This window comes from Cucurbita pepo, chromosome LG06 (genome assembly GCF_002806865.2).
Source record: "Cucurbita pepo subsp. pepo cultivar mu-cu-16 chromosome LG06, ASM280686v2, whole genome shotgun sequence".
In the NCBI taxonomy this organism is placed as follows: domain Eukaryota; kingdom Viridiplantae; phylum Streptophyta; class Magnoliopsida; order Cucurbitales; family Cucurbitaceae; genus Cucurbita; species Cucurbita pepo.
Window position 1 is genome coordinate 1,803,449 of NC_036643.1, and position 23,277 is coordinate 1,826,725.

General features: G+C 37.0%; 3 protein-coding genes and 1 long non-coding RNA gene across 4 annotated transcripts in view; 2 read left to right on the top strand and 2 right to left on the bottom strand.

The window, feature by feature from the left end:
* The first annotated feature begins 1,772 nt into the window (after positions 1-1,772).
* LOC111797285 (probable sucrose-phosphate synthase 1) lies at positions 1,773-8,018 on the top strand. The gene is made up of 13 exons (XM_023680258.1): positions 1,773-2,236; positions 2,328-2,417; positions 2,876-3,117; positions 3,254-3,317; positions 3,478-4,176; positions 4,325-4,441; positions 4,529-4,660; positions 4,795-4,971; positions 5,264-5,317; positions 5,418-5,480; positions 5,583-6,533; positions 6,754-6,881; positions 7,409-8,018. The coding sequence occupies exons 1-13, from the start codon at positions 2,054-2,056 to the stop codon at positions 7,677-7,679; spliced, it is 3,171 nt and encodes a 1,056-aa protein (XP_023536026.1). The 5' UTR covers positions 1,773-2,053; the 3' UTR covers positions 7,680-8,018.
* Positions 8,019-8,830: 812 nt separating this feature from the next.
* Positions 8,831-18,654, bottom strand: LOC111797286. Its single transcript, XM_023680259.1, has 10 exons — positions 17,126-18,654; positions 16,022-16,495; positions 15,615-15,916; positions 13,827-14,522; positions 13,467-13,745; positions 13,100-13,261; positions 12,052-12,990; positions 11,538-11,753; positions 10,257-10,517; positions 8,831-9,549 (listed from the first exon to the last, which is right to left on the bottom strand). Exons 1-10 carry the CDS (start codon positions 18,459-18,461, stop codon positions 9,202-9,204), a joined length of 5,013 nt encoding a protein of 1,670 aa, XP_023536027.1. The 5' UTR covers positions 18,462-18,654; the 3' UTR covers positions 8,831-9,201.
* A 272-nt stretch (positions 18,655-18,926) lies between these two features.
* LOC111797288 lies at positions 18,927-21,688 on the top strand. Its single transcript, XR_002815508.1, has 4 exons — positions 18,927-19,120; positions 20,413-20,714; positions 20,800-21,276; positions 21,370-21,688. It is a non-coding gene; the product is annotated as an uncharacterized LOC111797288 (long non-coding RNA).
* An 848-nt stretch (positions 21,689-22,536) lies between these two features.
* LOC111796497 (vesicle-associated membrane protein 711-like) overlaps positions 22,537-23,277 on the bottom strand; it is a 3,464-nt gene continuing 2,723 nt past the window's right edge. Inside the window, exon 4 of the mRNA XM_023679136.1 lies at positions 22,537-22,993. Coding sequence (XP_023534904.1) covers positions 22,906-22,993 — 88 coding nt within the window. The 3' untranslated portion in view covers positions 22,537-22,905. The remainder of the gene's footprint in view (positions 22,994-23,277) is intronic.

Below are 23,277 nucleotides of genomic sequence, written 5' to 3' on the forward strand. Positions count from 1 at the left end.
AAAAAGTTAATATCTCGGGTTATAGTCGGTGATATCAATCTTTTCTTAAAATTTTGAGATTAAAAGAATTATTAATTTATAAATAGAGAAATAAATGATATTGGGTAGGTCCTCATGTTGGGAGATTGTAATTTATCAAGCCAAATGGGGGTGAAGAATCGGATACTAATAAGATTTTTTTTTTTTAAATATATATATATTTCATATTTTTAAACATTTTAATTTCAATTATTGTCTTTTTCAATTACCAAACTAATTTCAACGAATCTTTTCCCCAACCCTTTTTAAAATAAAGTGAAAAAGTATTATAAAGAAAGTATGCACATTTTGGTCATTTAAACCAAGAAAGTAAATATTCATTATATTTTATAATATTATCTATAATATTCTTTTTCTTTTTAATATCTTTTTAATATATATTATAAATTATTTATTTCACTTCCACAAATTAAATGCAATAATTTAAGTAAATTAGAAAAAATTTGTGATAATCAAATAAACAAGTTATTGTTTACTACCTTCCACCATTTTGAAATATATTATTTGAATAATATATTATTTATGAAATTTAAAATATATTATTTAGAGAATATATTAGTTATGAAGTATATTTTAAATATCATTTTTTTTACATTTTGATTGATAGTATATTTTATTTTACTCTCAATATTTAATTAATTTATATTTTTTAAAAATTATGAATATCTTCGATCTCAATTCTATTTCTTATTCTTAACCATTTTTCATAAATTTATTTTTCTCTACTTATTTAGAATATATTACTCGATAATTTTCTTACTATTTCGATAGAATATATATATATATATATAATTTCAACGAATCTTTTCCCCAACCCTTTTTAAAATAAAGTGAAAAAGTATTATAAAGAAAGTATGCACATTTTGGTCATTTAAACCAAGAAAGTAAATATTCATTATATTTTATAATATTATCTATAATATTCTTTTTCTTTTTAATATCTTTTTAATATATATTATAAATTATTTATTTCACTTCCACAAATTAAATGCAATAATTTAAGTAAATTAGAAAAAATTTGTGATAATCAAATAAACAAGTTATTGTTTACTACCTTCCACCATTTTGAAATATATTATTTGAATAATATATTATTTATGAAATTTAAAATATATTATTTAGAGAATATATTAGTTATGAAGTATATTTTAAATATCATTTTTTTTACATTTTGATTGATAGTATATTTTATTTTACTCTCAATATTTAATTAATTTATATTTTTTAAAAATTATGAATATCTTCGATCTCAATTCTATTTCTTATTCTTAACCATTTTTCATAAATTTATTTTTCTCTACTTATTTAGAATATATTACTCGATAATTTTCTTACTATTTCGATAGAATATATATATATATATATCAAAATATAAAAGTGATTGTATTTGCAAATATATCCTTTTTTTTATGTAATTTCTCTAACAAAATTTGTCATAAGACAATTTTAAAATTAATATTTATTTCTTCTAAAATTTATCTGAGAAGGTCAGAACATATTAATATTCCTCTAAAATATTTGATACGACATATTAAAAATATTTTAAATCATTTAATTAATTTATTAAATTAAATTTAGAAATATAGTTTATTTTATTTTATTTTTAAATTTGTGCACAAAATAATAATAATAATAAAAAAAAAAAAAATTAGAGAACTAAAATTTAACGGATTGGATACAAGAAGAAAAAGAACATGAAACTGATCGCCAACTTCTTCCTGACGGCTCTCCATACCACTCGCCACTATTGCGAAATGCTCTGTCCTTGTCGTCAATTTTCTTTCTACAATCATTCGACTTACACATGCTACGGTGGCGCTCCGATGGTGGTTACGGCGGGAATCAGAATCGGAACTGGAATCGTATTCATCGTGACAGTTGCGGAATATTTGTTTCTCTTTTGTTTTATGCACTGCAATGCACCTGCGTAGTCCACTGCGACTTCCTCTATATAGTTTTTCGTTGCTGGATCGTTGTTTTTCTGTGTTCTGGAGAGCTCTAGAGCGCGGTGGTAATGGCGGGAAATGATTGGGTGAACAGTTACTTGGAGGCGATACTTGATGTTGGGCCTGGACTTGATGATGCTAAGGCCTCGCTTCTGCTGAGGGAGAGAGGACACTTCAGTCCTACTCGTTACTTCGTTGAGGAGGTCATCACTGGCTTCGATGAAACCGATCTCTATCGCTCTTGGATTCGAGTACGCTACTTTGATTATTGTTCTCATTTTGGTTCGTTTATGGGAGTGTGAGGAGGTTTTTCAATGTAATATTTTCTTCTCGTTGATTTAGGCTGCGTCTACGAGGAGCCCGCAGGAGAGGAACACGAGGTTGGAGAACATGTGTTGGAGGATTTGGAATTTGGCGCGAAAGAAGAAGCAGGTCAGTTTTCGATGCCTCTTCTTCGTATGTACTTTGTCGTTTGTAATTTTACAATATGATTGAGTATGATATGCACGATTTATGTACTCTGTGAATTCATTTCCTAGTTAATTCAGATGCGTAGTGACTTTCATGTTGCTTCGAAAAGCACTGTCGGTCTGATGACTCGTTTCATATGATCGAATGAATATTTGTGCAGTGAAATTGTTGTTCATGACTAGTATTTTGCTGTGGTTGCTTTTTTTCTTTCCAAAGCGAAGTAAGAATATGCTTTTGCGTTAGTTATGTTGGGAAATTGATGAAACAGAGTTCCTAAACCTCAACGATTCTTAGAAATTAGGGCATGTTGGAGAATTGGTTCCAGAAAATGGCGGGGAGTCAGTCAAAAACAATATCTCACCATTAATGGTAGATTCATCTGAAATTAAATCCCATTTATTTGCCTTTTAATTTGCCAGCTTGAAGGAGAAGAAGCATATCGTCTTGCTAAACGTCGTCTTGAACATGAAAGAGGACGAAGAGAGGTTACTGCTTTGATGTCAGAAGATTTATCAGAAGGAGAGAAAGGAGATGTGCCCAGTGATGTCTCAATGCACAATGATAGCATCGGAGAAAAAGTACCTAGAGTTGGTTCTGTTGACACAATGGAAAGCTGGGCTAGTCAACACAAGGATAAGAAACTATATATTGTTTTAATAAGGCATGAATCTAAGCCTCCTTTTTTTCCCTTTGCTCTTAACTTATCAGGAAACAGAGTAGGGAGTAAAAGAATGTAGCATCATTATATATCTAACTTTGGTGAATTTAGCTCTTTTTAACAAGCACTTTTCATGCAGCCTTCATGGCTTGATCCGTGGTGAAAACATGGAACTTGGACGTGATTCTGATACTGGTGGCCAGGTAATTTTGTGCAGAAAATTGTCACTGAGAATTATAAAATGAACTGGATTTTAGGATAACACTCCTTGATAGTGATGTATGTTCTCATGAACCCTGCTGTCAAGATTCATGTGTTGTTATCATTTTTCTGTGACAATCATTTTTGTTCTTCTATAATCAGGTGAAATACGTTGTAGAACTTGCTAGAGCCTTGGGGACAATGCCAGGAGTATATAGGGTTGATTTGCTGACTAGACAAGTTTCAGCTCCTGATGTGGATTGGAGTTATGGTGAGCCAACAGAGATGCTTAATTCAAGGAAATATGATAATTCCGAAGATGAGCGTGGGGAGAGTAGTGGGGCTTATATTATCCGGGTCCCATTTGGGCCAAGGGACAAGTATATTCCAAAAGAACTTCTTTGGCCTCATATTCCAGAATTTGTTGATGGTGTTCTTAGCCATATCATCCAGATGTCCAAAGTTCTTGGTGAGCAAATTGGAGGTGGGCAATTAGTTTGGCCTGTGGCTATACATGGACATTATGCAGATGCAGGTGACTCCGCAGCTCTTATATCTGGAGCTTTAAACGTTCCGTTGCTATTTACTGGTCACTCACTTGGGCGGGATAAGCTAGAACAACTTCTAAAACAAGGGCGTCAAACGAGGGAAGAAATAAATGAAACTTACAAAATAATGCGGAGGATAGAGGCAGAGGAGCTGTGTCTTGATGCTTCCGAAATCATTATAACTAGCACCAGGCAGGAGATTGAAGAGCAATGGCGTCTGTATGATGGTTTTGATCCAGTAATAGAGCGGAAGCTGCGAGCAAGAATAAAAAGAGGAGTCAGCTGTTATGGCAGGTTTATGCCTCGTATGGTTGTGAGTAATAAAATGTTTATCTTGAGATTCTTAGTCAACATCTGAATCTTTCTGCTTCTGAAGGAATGATTTTCATAGTTCCCTTGTTTTATTTTATCTTAATACTAATGTGCAATTCTTATGTACTAATTGCCGCCATAATGATCAGGTAATTCCTCCTGGAATGGAGTTTCATCATGTTATTCTACCAGATGCTGATATGGATGGAGAAGTTGAGAAAAATGGTGATGGTCGTGCTTCTTCAGACCCACCAATTTTGGCTGAGGTTTTACTTCGTCTCTCATCAATTCTTTATGTCATACTTTGCTAGTAAATGAACTGACAATGGTAATCCTGGGGACTTGAATGCAAGATTATGCGTTTCTTTTCTAATCCACGGAAGCCAATGATACTTGCACTTGCAAGGCCAGACCCAAAGAAGAATATCACTACTCTAGTCAAAGCATTTGGAGAATGCCGTCCACTGAGGGAGTTTGCAAACCTGGTATTCTCACACCTTTGAGTCTGATAATTGCATACATTTTAATCAATTTCCGTATGCTTTTGAAGTCTTGTATGTGTTTGGCTTGATTAGATTAAGTCCTAAGATTGTAGTTTAATTTTCTTTTCTTGTTACAGACATTAATACTGGGAAACCGTGACAATATTGACGAAATGTCTGGCACAAATGCTGCAGTTCTTCTATCAATTATTAAACTAATTGACAAATATGACTTGTACGGTCAAGTGGCGTACCCTAAACATCACAAGCAGTATGACGTTCCCAACATTTATCGACTAGCAGCAAAAACCAAGGTATACTGTTAGTGATCATCTTTATTTGGAAGGTTAACTTTTAACCTTTTACTTCAAGAATATGATATGAAAAATCACATAAATACGATTAATGTTAGTGTCATTTCTTTTTTGCCTTCTTTTAACCACACATCACACTTAAGATGAAGTTAAATGAGGAAATCTCTCTCTCTCTCTCGCTCACTCATGTGCACACTCACAACCAAGAACAGACCACGAATGAGGACTTTAATGCATTAAGCTTTTTTTTATTAAGATATCTCAATCAACTATATATCCTCTCTTTTTACAGGGTGTTTTTATCAATCCCGCATTCATTGAGCCATTTGGACTTACTTTGATTGAGGTGGTTGCCTTCATTTTCCTTGTTCTTTCAAATGTTTGCTTATTGGGGAAAAAAAAAGTCAACATTATTTTCTTGTCTCTCTTTTTTCCCTCCCAAATAGGCAGCAGCTCATGGCTTGCCGACCGTTGCTACGAAAAATGGCGGTCCTGTTGATATTCTTCGGGTGTGTTAATTTTGCTGGTTAAAAGTTCCTGATCTGGTCAGAATTTGCTGCAAGTTGAGCTTCCATACTAGCTATTTAATATTGTACATAAACTTCCAACAGGTTCTTGATAATGGTCTGCTGGTTGACCCTCATGATCAGAAGTCCATTTCGGACGCTCTTTTAAAGCTTGTTTCGGATAAGCAACTCTGGGCAAGGTGCAAACAAAATGGTCTAAAAAATATTCACCTTTTCTCCTGGTCAGAGCATTGCAAAACATATCTATCTCGAATAGTCAGCTGCAAACCAAGGCAGCCACAATGGCAAGGACATGCTGACAGATTTGAAAACTTGAGGTCAGATTCACCTGGGGATTCTTTGCGAGATATACAGGATATTTCTCTCAACTTGAAGTTTTCGTTTGATTGCGAGAAGAATGAAGGGAGTACGACATTGGAAAATGTTCTAGATCCTGAGGAGAATGCTGGTGATGCAAAAACAAAGTCAGAAAATGTTATTCTTGCGTTGTCAAAGGCTCTTTTAGGTAGCATTCAAAAGGTTGGCTCAACTGATAAAGTGGACCAGAATCTTGTAACTAGTAAATTTCCTGCAGTAAGAAAAAAAGCCATCTTTGTGGTTGCTGTGGATTCCGATTCATTCTCTGATTCACTTGAAGTCACGTTGTCAGTTGTAGAAGCAGTAGGGAAGGACAAGAATGCAGGGTATATTGGTTTCATATTATCGACATCGTTGAGCATACATGAGGTATACTCTCAAATGACTTTGGGAGGTTTCAGCCCTTCAAACTTCGATGCTTTCATATGTAACAGCGGAAGTGAGCTCTATTATCCATCTTCAAACTCCAATGACGATCCTTCTGGGCTTCCCTTTGTGACTGATGTGGATTATCATTCACATATTGATTACCGCTGGGGTGGAGAAGGTCTGAGAAAAACATTGGTTCGTTGGGCTGCTTCCATCAATGAAAAGCAAGAGGAAGGCCAAATTGTTTTGGAAGATGAGTCAGGATCAACTTCACATTGTTTTGCATTTGAAGTGAGAGATCCGTCAAGGGTATGTTAACGTTTTCTCTATCCTTCTCATTTCCTTCTAAATAGGGTGTAATTTGTATCTTTCGCGTGAAAACATTTGTTGAAAAGAAACATATCTCTTTGATTCTTCGATGTGCATGCACTTGTAATCGAACCGCACTCTCGTACCTTTTTCTTGCACTTTCTGTTTGGAAGACGGGGAGTGCTTACATTTATTTTGATGATGATTAATGTAATTACAGCTTCCTCCAGTCAAAGAGCTACGGAAATTGATGAGAATCCAGGCTCTTCGATGTCATGCTTTATATTGTCAAAACGGAAGGAAGCTGAATGTCATCCCTGTGTTGGCTTCAAGGTCCCAAGCTCTGAGGTACGGCTTGAGGGGAGAGGGTATAACTTTCCTTTGCCTTCTCTCCGGTTTCTTTTTATCGATGATATGATATGCTTGTGTTACTTCAATCTTGTGTCTAACTTCTTTCATTTAGTTCAATTTTGTATTTAATACTAATAGAATCTCTAAAAATTTGAAACTTTAAAATATTAATTTAGTTACATTTGAGTTTTATTTGTGATGAAACTTTTAAACTTTTAATTTTGTGTTTAATAGATCTCCACAGATGAAACTTTAAACTTTTAATTTTGTGTTTAATAGATTTGGAGAATTTTTGTCTATGAAACTTTAAACTTTTAATTTTGTGTTTAATAGATCTATAAATTTTAAAAAATAGATTTATTAAACAATTTATAGATCTATTAAACACAAAATTAAAAGTTCACTGAGATAAATTTGTAATTTGTAATTTGTAATTTGAGAAGGTTAGAGACTACCTTTATTGTATAAGGAAAATGAAATTATTTGATCTTTGGGATGATGAACAACTTTTACCCTCTTTCTAGGTATCTCTACCTCCGATGGGGAATGGACTTGACGAAAGTGGTGGTGCTTGTGGGAGAATGTGGGGACACAGATTATGAGGGATTGATTGGTGGAGTTCACAAAACGGTGATATTAAAGGGGATCGGTTGCAATGCTAGCAAGCTTCACAGCAGAAGCTATCCTATGGAACATGTTGTGTCTTTCAGCAGCCCAAATGTCGTCCAAGCAGAAGGGTGCAAGATTGTTGACATAGGAACTGCATTGGGAAAGCTTGGCGTTCTTGAGGCTTAGAAAGTTAAGTTCTGACTCAACTATTGCTTTTTTAATGTATGTGCCAAACAATTTCTACACTATTTTGCTACTAAATCAGTGTCTGCAGCTCTTGTTGCGCGGATACTTTTGTTGCTGAATTAATAACTTTCTCCAGAATTTGTGTATCTTCTTGGAGATTCTTCACTCCATTATGATGAGAGTGGATAAACTATGCATGTTTCCATGATGTTTTATGATTTGAATAATTCATGAATGAATTTTTGCAACTTCAGTTTGTTGCCCGTTTTAGAAATTATGTTCTGACACCTCCCTGGAAAAACTTGGTTGCTAAGTTGTTATAAATATCATTATTCTTCACACTATTTCTTGCTTTGAAGATCTCTTACCTCTTGTTTGATAGCCAAGCCAGTGTGTCATTTGTTTTTTGTTTTTTTTAAATAACTTCTTTTTTATGGGTGATCGTGTTAGGAATCACAGATCTCCACAATGGTATGATATTGTCCACTTTGAGCATTAAAAACTCTCGTGATTTTGCTTTGGGCTTCCTCAAGAAGCCGCATACCATTGGAGATAGTATTCCTCACTTATAAACTCATGACCATTCCCTAAATTAGCCAATGTGAAACTCCATCCCAACAATCCTCAACATCGGAGGGTCGTTGTCCTCCCCGAGGACGGTGGAGTGATTCTCCTCAATGGTGGCAAGCCGGTGGTGATCCAAAATATTAGCAATGCAGGCCAACCGAGCATTGTGGCTCCAAGCATGAGCTTCCACAATGTTGCAATGGAGGTCATCCAGTGCAGCAGATATATCGGAGAAGAGACCGGGCTGGTCGGTGTCGGTCATTTCAGTGGCTGCATGCTCATCGGAGTTATCAGATTTTCAGAGGTTGTTGACACAGCTTCTGGTTTATCTACAGAATCCATTCTACATGTACGAATTATCTACAGCATTTTAGGATGGAACCATTTCAAGGGATTCCTATAAGGGGAAAAAAAATCTACCATTTCTAGGGATTCTTATGCTTTGTTCGTTCTCAACTCGGAATAATCTGCCAACTCGACTTTTTTTTTCTACTTTAAATTATCCGTTCAATATGCTTGGTTACTAACCGAGACAAACATCTCTTAATTCAGCCAATTAACATGTGTATTTAGTCGATATCGGATACCTCAATAAAGCCATGAATGAAATTGAATCAGAGAATAAGATGGTTAAAAAAATGACCAGAGCTTTTCCGGGATGGCCTATTCCCCTATAATGAACTTTATGACTTGAAAAGAGATGACACATAAATGGCATTTGTAAACTGCAAGATACTACGAACGGAATCGACCAGAATCCTCACAAACTCAACTATGAGAACCCTATATTCAGAAACCATTTGCTATTTCATTTGATCTCCCGTATCGCTCCCCCGAATCGCTAAACCAGTCAAAATGGTGCCAACTCAAAAAACTAACATCCTTCTCTCGTGATGTTATCCATCTTATAGCTTCAATGGTTATGTTACCATTGTGGCTTTGACCCAGTGTTCAATCAAGAATGGTTGAACCATGGTCCAACTGCACCACCATTCACATGCCCATTGCTGTGGATCCCTGAGCCATTGGGCATGCGTGAAGAGGGCTTCCCTACAGCCATCGAGGGAGGTGCAGCAGTGTACAACCCATGACCGTGAGAGAGAGAATGGGGGCTCACAAGAGGATTGCCAGCCGGACTCCCTTTGCGCTGCTGAAGAGTATGAATTTGCCTTAACCCTTCTTCGTGAATTCGAGATAACGTCTCGAGCTCCTTCATTGACAATGCTTCCAAACCAGCACCATATAGAGGGGCATGTCTTGACATTTCCTCTTGTAGTGATGCTTCAAGTGAATGGATATATTGCTGCAAGAGAAGGAAAAGTTGCATTAATCCAACATGGGCATAAAGTTGTTCAGTTTGACGGTGATATTAACACAAAAATAAATCACGTCTTATAAGCATCTTCACCATTGAATAGATTTTTTCTATTGTTATGCTTATCAAACGAAGACAGTAATCGGTTGGGCAGAAGAACGGAACATTTTTTTCATAAGGACGTGGAAACCTCTCCCTAGCAGACGCGTTTTAAAAACCTTGAGGGAAAGCCTGAAAGGGAAATCCCATAGAAGATAATATCTGCTAGCGGTGGACATGGGCTGTTACAAATGGTATCAGAGCCAGACACCAAGCGATGTGCCAGCGAGGAAGTTGAGCCCCGAAGGGAATGGACAAAAGGCGGTGTGCCAGCAAGGACACTGAGCCCCGAAGGGGGTAGATTGGGAGGTCTCATATCAATTAGAGAAGGGAACGAGTGTCAGCGAGGACGCTGGGCCCCGAAGGGGGGTGGATCCCACATCGGTTGGGTAGGAGAACAAAACATTCTTTATAAGGATGTGGAAACCTCTCCCTAGCAGACGCGTTTTAAAAATCTTGAGGGGAAGCCCGAAAGGAAAAATTCAAAGAGGACAATATCTACTAGCGGTGGGCTTAGGCACCGCAGCAATTTAAATGAGTTAGACAGAAATCTAACAGAAAGATTACGATTATCATGTTGAAGTAAGAAAAAAAACCTGGCAGGCCTGCAATTTTGCTTCCATCCCATCAATATATGCTTCACATCGAGCAATCTGCTCCTCCTTCTCCCTCTTTTCTCCTTCAGTTTGTCCAACTGTTTGTGTAAGCCTGCGAACTTCATCTTCCAGTGACTTCCGGATTTCTTCCCTCGTCATATTCTCATTTGCATGCCGTTTCAGTTGTTCATCAAATCTTTTTCGAGCAGCTTCAGCACTCTTCAATCTTTCAGCAAGTGCATTTTTTTCCTTCACTACTTTCTGCCACATTAGAGATTGATGTCATTAACAGGAAAAAAAAATGATTTCATTAACAAGATTAAAGTGATCATACGAGGGAAGAACCAACTATTTGAAAGAAAACAGCTACACTTCCACTAGGATGTGGACATATAGCAAACTTAATCCTTCTATTTCTTCCAGAACAGTAAAATCGCAATAGCAATCAATGATGAATGAAGCAACAAATTCTATGGCCTTTAGCCATGCAAAGATGCCCCTCTCACAAATGCACTATCGGTCCTTTTTTGAGGGGGGAGCGTTTTTTTTTCGATGTTGTACGTTGATGTTCTCCTGTGAAGCCTCACAACTATTTCATTCAATTGAAGTCTTGGATTTCTCATTTCCATTACTTACCATTTTCTATAATTCCAAACTAGGAAACTAACATTTCAACATCGAACTTCTATTCATTCAACCGATTGTTTGTATCTACGATCATAAAAACACTTTCCATGAATATATATTTATATAGGAGACAATATGGGTACAACACTTGATGGCATCAATGACACCTATAGTTATATCACAGTTGTCCAAATTTTGCATTCTATATCATGGAAAAGAAATGTTTCAAACATAATGCAGCATCAATGTCACATTTCAACTTTCAATAATAAAAGCTGCGTACCAGATACAATAATAGTCATGAAGTCAAGTCAATATGCAGTAACTATAAAGTTAGATAATTTAGAATAGGATTCAGCTCACAGAATCCCTTTCAACATCTCATACAGAAACTTATTTGCAGATCATTTCCCTTCAACTGATAAGTATCAAACGGAGATGTCAACAAAAATCTTTAGAGGACTTTCTGGCTTGAGCAAATGTTTTTCTATTAGTCTTTTGGTTACGGTTCAATTTATTATCCATTCTTCATGGAGTATGTGTGCATATGTAAAGAATAATTCAGATAGGTATGAAACAAACAACAAATTGCTGCTCATGAAGAAAGGATAGTGATTAGTTGAATAATCATTAGCTTAAAGTATCAATTGATACCTTCATCTCCTCCCGTTTTCGAGATTTCAATTGTGCAATTTGATTCTCAGCATCATGTAGACGTTCATGGAGAACTTTCTTCTCTGTTGTTAACTTCACAATCTCATCATCTCGCTCAGAGCGAAGCCACTCAAGCTGACAATCAATGTCATGTACTTGTTCAGAAAGTTCCTTCTTCTCGCGAGAAAATCGCTCCAACTCAGCCTTCATCTCAATCTGTCAATTTTTTTTGTCAGATTAACAATCTTGATATGAATCGATTCTAAAAGCCTTTCTTTAACATTTTTTGTTTCTATCTCGTGTTTAAAAGAAGTTACAAGAATCATGTAACTTTTATGTTAAACTGTAATAATTTGTTTCTAAATTCACCTTGTTTACTTTGACACGGTTCATTAAATCTCACCATCCATATATATATATATACACACACACACACACACACACACATATATATTCCGTAGGCAACTGATTCTAACTTATGAGAAATGCACATGGGCAAGCCAGAATCAAATACCTTCAGGCGATTGTTCATGGCTTCAGATTCGCTCAGTTTTTGTAACAGAACAGTTTTTTCTTTCATCATATTTGAAATTTCTACTTTGCTTTCTTCACGGATACGGATGATTTCATCTTCAGTAGCACATAACTGGTGCCAGAGAGCAGCACGGTCAACATTTGCTAGTTCTGCAACATCTCGCATCATATTTAGCACAGGTCTAATTATTTCTTGTTCCTCACCAATCAACATAACCAGAATTTCCAAATCCATATCTACTTCACGGTTATTATCTGTACTGCTGGTTACAAGGTCGACCAATCTTTTTAGCATCCTGGCTCGATATGACTCGCTTGCATACCGCTTAAACAATAATGGATACAACATTTTCACAAATCCTCGAACGCAAGGGTCTCTAGAGAGTGCTAATGTTTCAGCAAGACCAACAATAGCAGTAAAATCATCCCGCTGGACTCTCAGCTGCTCACTAGTTTCTCCATCTATTACAGAATCTCCATGCTGGAAGCTTTCAGCTACGAATCTAGTATTGCTATTTGCTTTTTGAGAAAGACGTTTTTCCAACACCACGGCAACAGATTTAGCTGTGATGGCACCACGAGCTACAGCTCTCTCAAATGTTTGTGATGCTTCAACGGCAAGACAAGGTATTGATAACATCTCAAATAAGATATAAATATCAGAAAAATGACGAGCAGCATGTAAATCTTGTTCATCCAACGGATGCAAACTTTCTGAAGCAGGGCCAGGTTCACCAAATAAGAAAAGGTCACGTGATATTTTTGAGCGGAAATCATCAGCATCATCATCACAATCAATATCTCTGAGTATAATATCAGAAACATCACCCCAGCTATGTACAGTTTTACTTAATAAATCAAGAACACATGGGGAAACCTCCATGCCCAAATTCTTCAGCCTACCACGTACGGATCTCACCTATAGAATGAAGCAGAATAAGGTTGCAGTGCTCAGAAAAGTAAACATAGTAATAGAGTACAAAGGTTACAGAAAACACGAGCAATGGCCATTCATTCCAGATACATACAGCTTCAGAGAGATGTTGGCACTGAGCTCCAGCTTTGAAAACAAAATCTATAGCTGCAGCAAGAGGCTCATCATTTGAATCTGCTAAAAACTCAATAGATTTAAATAGAACCTGTTCCCAAACTTCGGTGCCACACTCTAATTGACTAAGAGCACCAAAAACCTAAAGGAAAAAGAAAAAACAATGTCCCAATCAAGAGAAAGAAGCATTCTAAAATCAAATTTTAAAAGAAACTAAAATTTCAGCACAGCATAAACCATAGGACACAGGCATTACACATAATTTTTTTCCTTAAAGCGAATCAGGAAGGTCAAAGGTAATTCAGTGAATAAGGGTAGAACGGAGGGATATATAACACTGCACTTACAGGTATCTGCAGTGCTGGCTCAGCACCAGGCTGTTGAAGCCGTTCTAGAAGCACACCAGCAGCCAATGGATGTTCTGAATGCTCAACCAATTTAGGTACTAATGCAACCAGGTCAGACTGTAGATGTCTCGGAGCTTTATCCAACACAAGAGCAATCTTTTGCGCGGACTGAGGCCGTCTTCTAGGCTCAGGACATCCTCGGGGGATAGCCCCATCTAGGGCTCTCAGTGAATTTACAATCAATCCTAAAAGCTCCTCAGATTGCTCAGGCCACTTGGTCTGCAAATTCAATTTGTTCGACCAATGAATGTCAAGGAACAAAAGAAAGTCATTCACCCTTGAAGCAGCATTAAAATGTACCTTTGTACGAAGGAAAACATTCTCTGAAACCCCAGCAGACGTTTCAGGTGGATGTAGTAGCTCATCAGGTAGAGACGTACCCTGCCTATCAGTTCTAATCATGTCAGAGCTTTGTACAGCAGGTGCACTACTACTTTCATCAGCGGAATCCAATCTCTGAAATGGAGGAAAATCTGCAGCCTCTATCGCTCCATTTTCAATTTCACCTTCCAGTGGTGTGGTAGTAGCACCGCTGCTAGGAACAGAAGGCTTTGAATTTGCTTCTGAAGGTTGACAACACTCGACCATTATATCCAACAATAAATCAATAATTGCCTGCTGTAAAACTTTGACTCCCATTAACAAGTTCATTAAACTGGGAGACGACTCATCTGTCTTTGAGACCTTCTTCCCATCATTGCAACCAGAGAGCTTAGTAGGAAGAAGTAAGCGCTTAACTTTAGCAGGATCATCAAGATAAACACGAAGTCCAGTAAGAAATCCTGCAATTGCACCGGCATCCATTAAAAGTTTTTCTCGCAAAGTGACCTGTGGTTGTGAAGGATTATCTCCGTATGTTAGATGAAATCCAGCTGTAGATAGAAGGTTTCTAAATATGTCTTCTTCATCACCACTTATTCCTTCACTATCTTCTGAATCAATGAGTTCGTCCGGATCAGTAGTCAAAGCATCTTGATCATCTTCTGAAGCCAAAACCTGAAAAGGAAGGTACCGCTTGAAAACAATCACATTACCACCTCATTTTGTAAAAGATATGGGAGTTCAAAAGCATTAACTTCGGAATAACTGATTTCTAAACAACCTGTAAGAATGATAGACAGAATTTAGTCCAAAATTGTAGCTCAAGAGATAAACAAGTATCCATGAATTTCTTCCTATTCCCTGACGAGTTCTACACTTACACTGGTAAGCATATAGCTTAAGTGTGAACAACTCGGGAGAAAGAAAATATATGCTTCTATACCATTTGTGATTCTAGGCATTTAATGAACTTGACGTTATGACTTCCTTTAGATAGTCTTCTTCCTCGAGCCATTCTATTCAAAAGTCAAGATCTCAAAAGTCAAACTAATAAAAAAATCACTTGAACCGTGAAAATAAAAATCTTATGTCGACATTCAAAGCTTAAATATCAAGGAATTTGAAGAAACCAACACTAAAAACAGACAAAATAACATATCAATAATCAAGTGACAAATAACTTTCACTTACTGGCAAAGCCAAGAAAGTAATAATGCAAGGACAAAGAGAGAGAGAGAGAGAGAGAGAGAGAGAGAGAGAGAGAGAGAGAGATTTGAGCGCAAGTATATAACTCTCTTGATATTGTAGGCCTTGGTGCATATGAAAATTTTATAAGAAAAGATTTTGCACAACTGCAAGCATAAGAGTAAAAATGAGGGATACAATAAAACGATGTTCAATTACTTCAAAAAAAAACAAAAAAAAAAAAAAGCTACTAACCTCCACCTGCAAGCTATAGTCTCAACGGTCTTAAAGTTAATTCAAGAGCTTTTTCGTAACTCTAGATAGGACCTCTTGGATAGATTATTCTTTTGTAATATATCATATCAACAATGAAATATTTATTTTGTATCTTAATTATCTTGGATTGGAACCAATTTTTTGTATAGCTAGTTCTCTTAGTTGTCTACCCATCTTATTGCATACCCTTTTGTATTTTTTTCATTTTTCTCGATGAAAATTTAGTTTTTGAATAAAAAAAGAAAATATTTGTATCATACAAAAAAGAACAAAAAGAAAAACAAAACCAAGGAGAAGTCCGCTGACCTCAAGATCTGAAAACTCAAACCAAGGGCAACAGTCCAATATTTCACATACGAAAATAACTGTATCTCGTACAAGAAACCCCGCTTCTGCCTCTAGCAAATCTGACACCTTCATGAATTGCAAAACAGAATTATTCCATGTCTTCGTACAAATAGAAGACTCCTTCCACACAGTTTTTGCTGGATATTTTTGATTCACCACGGCCATTTTGTATCTGACCCAGAAGTTTTTGTCTGGATCACTGCCAACAGACTGATCACTCTCAAGATAGATGCAAATGGTGTCAAAGGACTCGTAGACACCTGAAATGTTAGAAAGAAATTTAGTATACAAAGTCACGACAATTTTTATAAAAAGATACAAACAACAGGGCTACCGCCTAATTAAGGAAGATGCAAAAGACATACCTATACGGAGCTCACATCCACCAGCTTGAAAGAATTTACTAAAGATTTTACGAGTCTCCATTATTTCCTTGAAGGACAAAAAGTTCTCCACCTTCCATGTGAATGAACTTTTTTTTGCTGCCTTATCCATCAGAGAGCTGGAACCAGTTGACTCCATGTCTTGATCAATAAAATCCTGCATCACAGATGTCTCCTTTAATATAAGGACCTCAGCTGAGAATATTACAGTATCCTGAACAAGAAACCCGGAATCCTGATCAAAGAGGCTGGTAAGTGTGACAAATTCACGCCATCCCCAGTCTTTTGCGGCTTTGGAGTACCGGTTTTGAGACTCCTTTGTGACAGATTTCTCTTCCATCTTCTGGTTTACAACTGACAACCGATGACTCACAAAACAACTCCAATCACTGGAAGTATTTCTTGAATCCGTAACTTCAAGAAAGACTGAAAGATGACATGGTGGCTGAGACTGCCCTGATGCCAGCAAGTAGAAACGACAATTTAATCAACGTGTCCTAAAACGAAGTCTAACAATAAACTACAATATATGCGTCCTGTTAAATTGTTAATCAACTAAACATGCAACTCCACCCATATGGAAGGAATAACAATGATGTCAAAGACGCCTAGCATGATCTAATCAAATATCATCTCAAAGCAAACCATTTCCAGCAAGAACATATGGAGTGTATGTGTAACTTGATAGCTATATCCATATACAAATTTTTTACTTCAGACCAGACACCAGGCCTCTACATTTTTCTTTTTATCTCAGAGTAGACCAATCATACTGAGCGAGACGTGCTTGAAATAAGTTCAGCTGAAAGAACCATGATAAAGAATAAAATAAATTATCTACTTCTCAGCCACGGCAGGCTAGAATGTCAAACAGAGTTCAAAATTGTTCAAAGAAATCTACAAGTGCTTAGACACAGAATCATATTTAATTAACAGATACAGTATATATATTTATATATATGGGATAAAATTCTAAATGCTTGAGTTTTTCTTTCTTTCTTTCTTGTAGGATATCTCATCCTCTTGCTAATATAATTTTGGTCTGATGTAAGCAGCAGAAATTTCTAGGAAGAAGTTTGGGAGTACCTCGAGGATAAACAATGAGACGACAGTCACGATTCCCGACCTGGAATCTCCTGCTCTTGATGCAAAGACCAGTAATCTTCCTCTTCTTCAAAAGGTCCTTTAACCTTATGAAGTTCTCAATCCTCCACGTAAATTTGCCCATGTGACCATCTGATTTCCTAATTCCACTCCCATTTCTCCCTCCAATTACTCCACCATTCTTTGAAAAACTACTGAACTCCTTGATCACATGAAAAGAGGTACTAAACACAGCGGTATCTTCAACCAAAAAACCAGAATCTTGCCCAACAAAATCAGACATCTTCATATAGTCATTCCACCCCAAACTGGTATTGTCCCCACTCTTATTATCAGCTGCAAATCTCCCATATGAGTCTCGATGCATGTGGTTCAAAGCAGGCTTCTGGTTCAACACGGACATTCGAAACAAACACCAACAACTCCTATCAGGTAATATTACTGTTTTTTCGGTATCCTTGCTCTCGAGACACATCGATAAATACTCAGTCCCATTAACTGAGCTCTGATAGACACTAATCCTCAAATTACACTCTCCAGCTGGGAACACTGGGCTCATTATTTTCTGTGTTTTTATCATTTCTTTAAACAAACTAAAATTATGAACTTTCCAGGTGAACTTGCCGCTGAGCACCTCCGGCGCAGGGGAAGCAACAACGGAGGATGCCATCATCATAGATGAGGCTGGCTCATTGTTATCCCGGGTAAAATTTACAGACTCGTTGAGGATTAGAATATCAGCAGTGATCATAATGGACTCGTTATTATACAAATAGCCGAGCTTAGAATCAAACACGGTGGAAGAGGGAGTAAAATCGCACCAACCGTGTGACTTCTTCTTGCTCGAGAAACGGTGCCAAGAATCCCGATGAACGGTCTTCGAATCATCGAGAACGTTGACGATGGCCAAACGATAGCTCGCAAAGCAATCCCATTTGGAAGACGATGTGCCGCGCGGGTCCACGATTTGAAGGTAGACTGAAATATACCCCGGCAGAGCTTGAGAATCCCCCTTTGGATATATCAACAGACGACAATCGTAACCTCCAACCTCAAAGTACTTGCTCCATAGAGCCCTAGCCTTGATTCTCGGGAAATTTTGTACTGTCCATCTACACACCGCGGAGAAATCCCCCCGCCGATCGACGGTCACCGTTTCCTGCGCCCCGCCGCCGTCCCTTGACCCGACAGCCAAATCCTCCGCCGCCGCTGCAGCCGATATCGATTGGGGCTTCTCCAACAGCGACGATGATTGCGACTGCTCCGATAATCCCGTGGTGGATGATGATGATACTGCCTCAGATATACTCTGCTTCATTGTTTCTCTTTGACCGCTTTGTTCGTTCGTTTTGATTTCTCTTCACTTTTGCCGTTTTCTTTTTTTCTCTGTCAAAATTTCACGTAGGAGAGATTGAAGACGAAGAACAACAACAACAACAACAATAAAGAGAGAGAAAATAAAAATTAAAAATTAAAAAAAAAAAGAGAGAGAAAGTTTGTGATATGTGGTGGGAGGGTAAGACCAGTGAAGCTCCTGGACAATGAGAAGCGCATGATAAGCTAACTTGCGCCTTTCCCCCTCTTATATTTCTTTATTTCCTTTTTTGCCCTTTATTCTGTTAAAATATTTCTCAACTTTCTAATTCATTTTATTTTATTCGTATATACTTCCAAATATTTAAATAATATTTGCAAAAAATAATAAAATCAATTTTCAATTACGTAAAATATGTGGGGCACTAAAACAAAAAGATGAAAGTACAGGCATTAATATGAAATAAACCAAAATGTAAGGACCCGAAAATAAATTAATGACAATAAAAAAACCACGTGTCAGCTTGAAAGAATCTCCATTTCCCCAGACCTCTGTGTGCTTCACGGCGACTCGAGCTTCTTCTCTAGCGGGCCAAGGTCGGTAGATCGATTAGACTTCAAGATTTCCGGCGGATTCCGTATACTGCTGGTTTCCACGACTCTGTAAGATCATCGTAATCTCAACCTTGAGCTGTTTAATTTCAGTAATTAGGGCATTGAATTGGTTGAAAAGGTTTCTGGCTTGTTTCTCTCTTATGGCTGTATGAATTCCTCCGTTTTGGACGATTTTGAAAACATGTTGAGGAAACTTCTGCATTTCTTGTAATTGTTTGTTGAGGGAAAGAACGGAAAAGTCTGTATAATCGCGAACATAGGAAAAGAAATGATTACGACGTTTTGTCTCGTTAACTCGATGGACTGCCATTCAGCAATTAATGCTTGCACGTCAAGTTTTATGACGTTGATGTAATTAGTAATTTGTTAAATTTTTTGAACATGTGAGCGTCCACTGTTTTGTGATAACTGATCGATTGAGATGTAGACTGATAATTGCTTTATTGGAAGCTTGAAACTAAGTAAGTGTACTAGAAAGGTGATTTATTTAGCAGGTAGTGCTAAAAACAGTGCGTTCATGAAAATTTTGCAAATCAATTTAGTACTCTGAAGAATGCCTGCTATTTACAATTACATGGATTGAGATTAGATTATCTTGAAGGTCAGCCATGGAGTGGAGTTCGATATTGATCTTTTCATATTCATGGGGGGCAAGTGTTAAGCGGTGAATATGGAGGATGAAGCCTGGAACAGGCTGAAATGTAAGTTCTCTACCTAGGATGAAGGCTAGAAGTCTGGAAGGGAAAGCCCACAGAGAACAATATCTGCTAGCGATAGGATTAGGCTGTTACAAACGGTATCAGAGCCAGACACCGTGTGATATGCCAGCGAGGAGGTTGAGCTCCGAAAGGGGTAAACACAAGGCAGTGTGCTAGCAAAGACGCTGGGCCCCAAAGGGGTGGATTGGGGGTCGCATTGGAGAAGGGAACAAGTGCCAGCGAGGACGCTAGACCCCAAAGGGGGGGTGGATTGTGAGATCCCACATCGGTTGGGGAGGAGAACAAACCATTCTTTGTAAGGGTGTGGAAACCTCTCTCTAACATACACATTTTAAAAACCTTGAGTGGAAGCCCAAAGAGGACAATATTTGCTAGTGGTGGGCTTGGGCGTTGCAATGATAGTAAATCTCTCTAGAGGCTCTGGGGCAAATGCCATGAGCTATATGCAGAAATTATGAAAATTCTCTAGTCAGCTGATGTATACGTTGGATGCTACTGTAGTATTGGATTCATGTTGGATTTTTGTTATGTTTGGTATCTGTATAGTATATGTTCATTGTTTCTAACTATGCCCAATGGCCTTCGAATGCCAACCAAAATTATGTTAAATCTTTCTTTCAGATGGAGGAAGTTTGTCTTAACAGCCAGCCTGTCTTTGATTATTGTGACATGTATATGGTGATTGTTCCTTTGTGAACGAAGATGAATCTATGGAAGCACAGTCAAAGAAGAATCTTCCACGGCCAACTGTGGGTTCGGAATATGATTCTTTTGATGAGGCATACGACTTTTATAATGCTTATGCTAAGGCACTGGGCTTTGGTAGCAGAGTCAGCAATTCATGGTTTCGATCTAAGAGAAAAGAGCGACATAGAGCTACACTTATCATTTGCAGGAATGATCTCTATCCATGCATATGAGAGGTTTAAAACACTTTTTTGGTGGATATGTGCATAAATACACATCTTTTAAGACATTTGTTGATAAGTATGATCTTGTCCACCACAGGAAATATTATAAAGAAGCAGTAGCAGATCTAGAGTCGAGAAATTTAAGCGTCGAGTTGAAAAGGAGATGTAAGTTTTGAAATGCAGCTCTCCAAGGTAGCAAGTTTCAATCTGAGGTGGAAGGAATGTACTCTTGTGAGATCTGACATCGGTTGGAGAGGGGAACGAAGCATTCCTTATAAGGGTGTGGAAACCTCTCCCTAGCAGACGCATTTTAAAATCTTGAGACTGACGGGGCGATACGTAACGGGCCAAGGCAGACAATATTTACTAACAGTGAGCTTGGGTTAGTACAACTCTTAATTCAACACGAGGCAGGTGAAAGAAAGGATTGTAGTTGAGGGAAACGGGCCTTATGCATTTCGACACAAACCATGGGGAGCGAACGAAAAGCAGGTTCGTAGTCTGTATCCCGAGAAGGGAGGTAATCCAATCAGAACTTTGTCTCCATGTTACCAAGTAAACATGAAAGAATAAGGTACTGGAAATCATTTGTTGGCATGCAATTACACTGCAGCATTTTGGTATATTAACTGGCCGGCCCCATGTGTTGGATTTTTCCTTGTTGCAGGCTACCTATGGATGATAGCTTTATATGCACAATTCCGTGGAAGTTTAAGCAACTCCTTACCTTACTTGTGAGCTCATATTGGATCTATTATGGTCATCCCATTGAAGTTGAGACCATAAATCCTTGCAGTTGTTTCCACTAAAATTCTCAACGCCCTCAATAGTAGTCTTTGCTCTAGCTTTTAATTGAAGACTTGCTACCCATATAGTATATGGGCCCTCTTATATTCATTATGGTTACGTTGGATATGTGGACTTTATAGTAGATAATGCATGCATATAATTATTTGGTTTATAAATAGTGACACAGTTGTACGTAAGAGTGTATTATAGGTCTCTTAACAAATATGTCAACTATATAGGAGGTGCCCTACTTAAGCAAGCTAAACGCTAAACTAGTTTTTGGATGGAAAAACGATATAGCTCAATTTGGTTTTTTTTAGTTCAACAATTGCATAATAAAGATCAAACAATCAATATTTCATATGATAGTTTGTATTTTATTAATTAATAACAGCTTAACTAAATAGAATAAATATATTATGATTTAGAACATTTGGTTTTCGTCCTATGTGTTAAAAGAAAAAAAAAATTATATATTTAGTTGAGAATTTTTTCGTGAGAGATATAACTTTCTATCGAGACATTTAATTCTTAAAATATTTGGAAATTTGAAGATCATTCAAAAAGTGGTAGTGAGAAGTTTTTTTTTGCCTTTTGGTCACCGAAAAAAATTATTTATGAATTATGTAATTCATTTTAAAATATATCTCTTTTTCTCAAAAGTTACAATATTATTCTTAAAATTTTTAAAAAGTTCAAAAAATATTCAACACTCCTAAATTGAAAATCTATTAAAATGATGTTAGACAAAAATTGAAACCTAAAACGTGTGACCCTAAACGCAAGTTAGGACTCTACATTGCCACACCAATATCGGGTCTAAATTTTCAACCAAAACTATAACATATTTATACTCCAAAAGTAATTTTAAATGAGTAATATTTCAACAATATTTTTCTAAATAAATAGCCAAATTCATGTAATTTGGCCTTCATTTTACTCAAGAAAATGGAAAATCATACAACTATATCACAAAGAATTATAAAATAATTATCCTTTTAAAGAATATTAATAATAGTCTCGTTTTGAAGTTGCTAATACAAAATAAGCACAAGGAGTTTTTTCAGCAAAGTACTGTATAACACTTGGCTGTCAAAAGATGCCAAATATGGTCAGAAGAGACCTGGATTTCGTAATGGACAACAGGGCTAAAGCTTCACGCTGGTATGAAAAAATTACGAATTCATTTTAAGAATTTACTTACGGTGTCCAACCAAAGCCATGCCTTCTGAAGATGAACATGTATAATCCAAATCATCAGCACCCAATTATGAGGAATACAGGAGAGCACCCAGACAAGCTGAGTTTATCGAATCGTATAAATTAGTGTACGAGCAGTGTACACCGGTGGAAATCACTGCAAACAGGGGGGAGCAACCGAAACTACGTACTATCACATGTCAAATTGCTCTCATTATAGGCACTTAGGTAGTGTCACTCCATGGCAAACATAAGCTAGCACCAAGTAAGCAATCACTAGGAGGAGGACCATCAGCATTAACCTGCAAGATTTATGGCCTTCATTTAATCAGCAGGGTGCAAAATATCATCATCTTTAAGACATTGAGACGCTTTCTAAACGAAACTTCTAGGAGCAAAAGTTGCACAAACTGAAAAGCATACAAGGAAACGTTTAGCCACTAAGAATGAAAATGCAGGCACTATAAGAGCTTGTTTAAATTGACTTTTTAAGTGCTTTAAAACTCCAAACAGTCCTTAGGTTCCTTTTCATGGGACTTTTTTTTTTTTTTTTTTTTTTTTTTTTTTTTTTTTTTTTTTTTTTTTT

Excerpts from the sequence above, each read along its gene's own strand:
- LOC111797285 (XM_023680258.1), top strand. The coding sequence starts at position 2,054 with ATGGCGGGAAATGATTGGGTGAACAGTTACTTGGAGGCGATACTTGAT. Across the intron at positions 3,118-3,253 it reads CTATATATTGTTTTAATAAG|CCTTCATGGCTTGATCCGTG; the intron begins GCATGAATCTAA and ends CTTTTCATGCAG. Across the intron at positions 6,882-7,408 it reads TCAAGGTCCCAAGCTCTGAG|GTATCTCTACCTCCGATGGG; the intron begins GTACGGCTTGAG and ends CCCTCTTTCTAG.
- LOC111797286 (XM_023680259.1), bottom strand. The coding sequence starts at position 18,461 with ATGAAGCAGAGTATATCTGAGGCAGTATCATCATCATCCACCACGGGA. Across the intron at positions 14,523-15,614 it reads TTGAGTTTTCAGATCTTGAG|GTTTTGGCTTCAGAAGATGA; the intron begins GTCAGCGGACTT and ends CTTCCTTTTCAG. Across the intron at positions 11,754-12,051 it reads CCATGAACAATCGCCTGAAG|ATTGAGATGAAGGCTGAGTT; the intron begins GTATTTGATTCT and ends AAAAATTGACAG.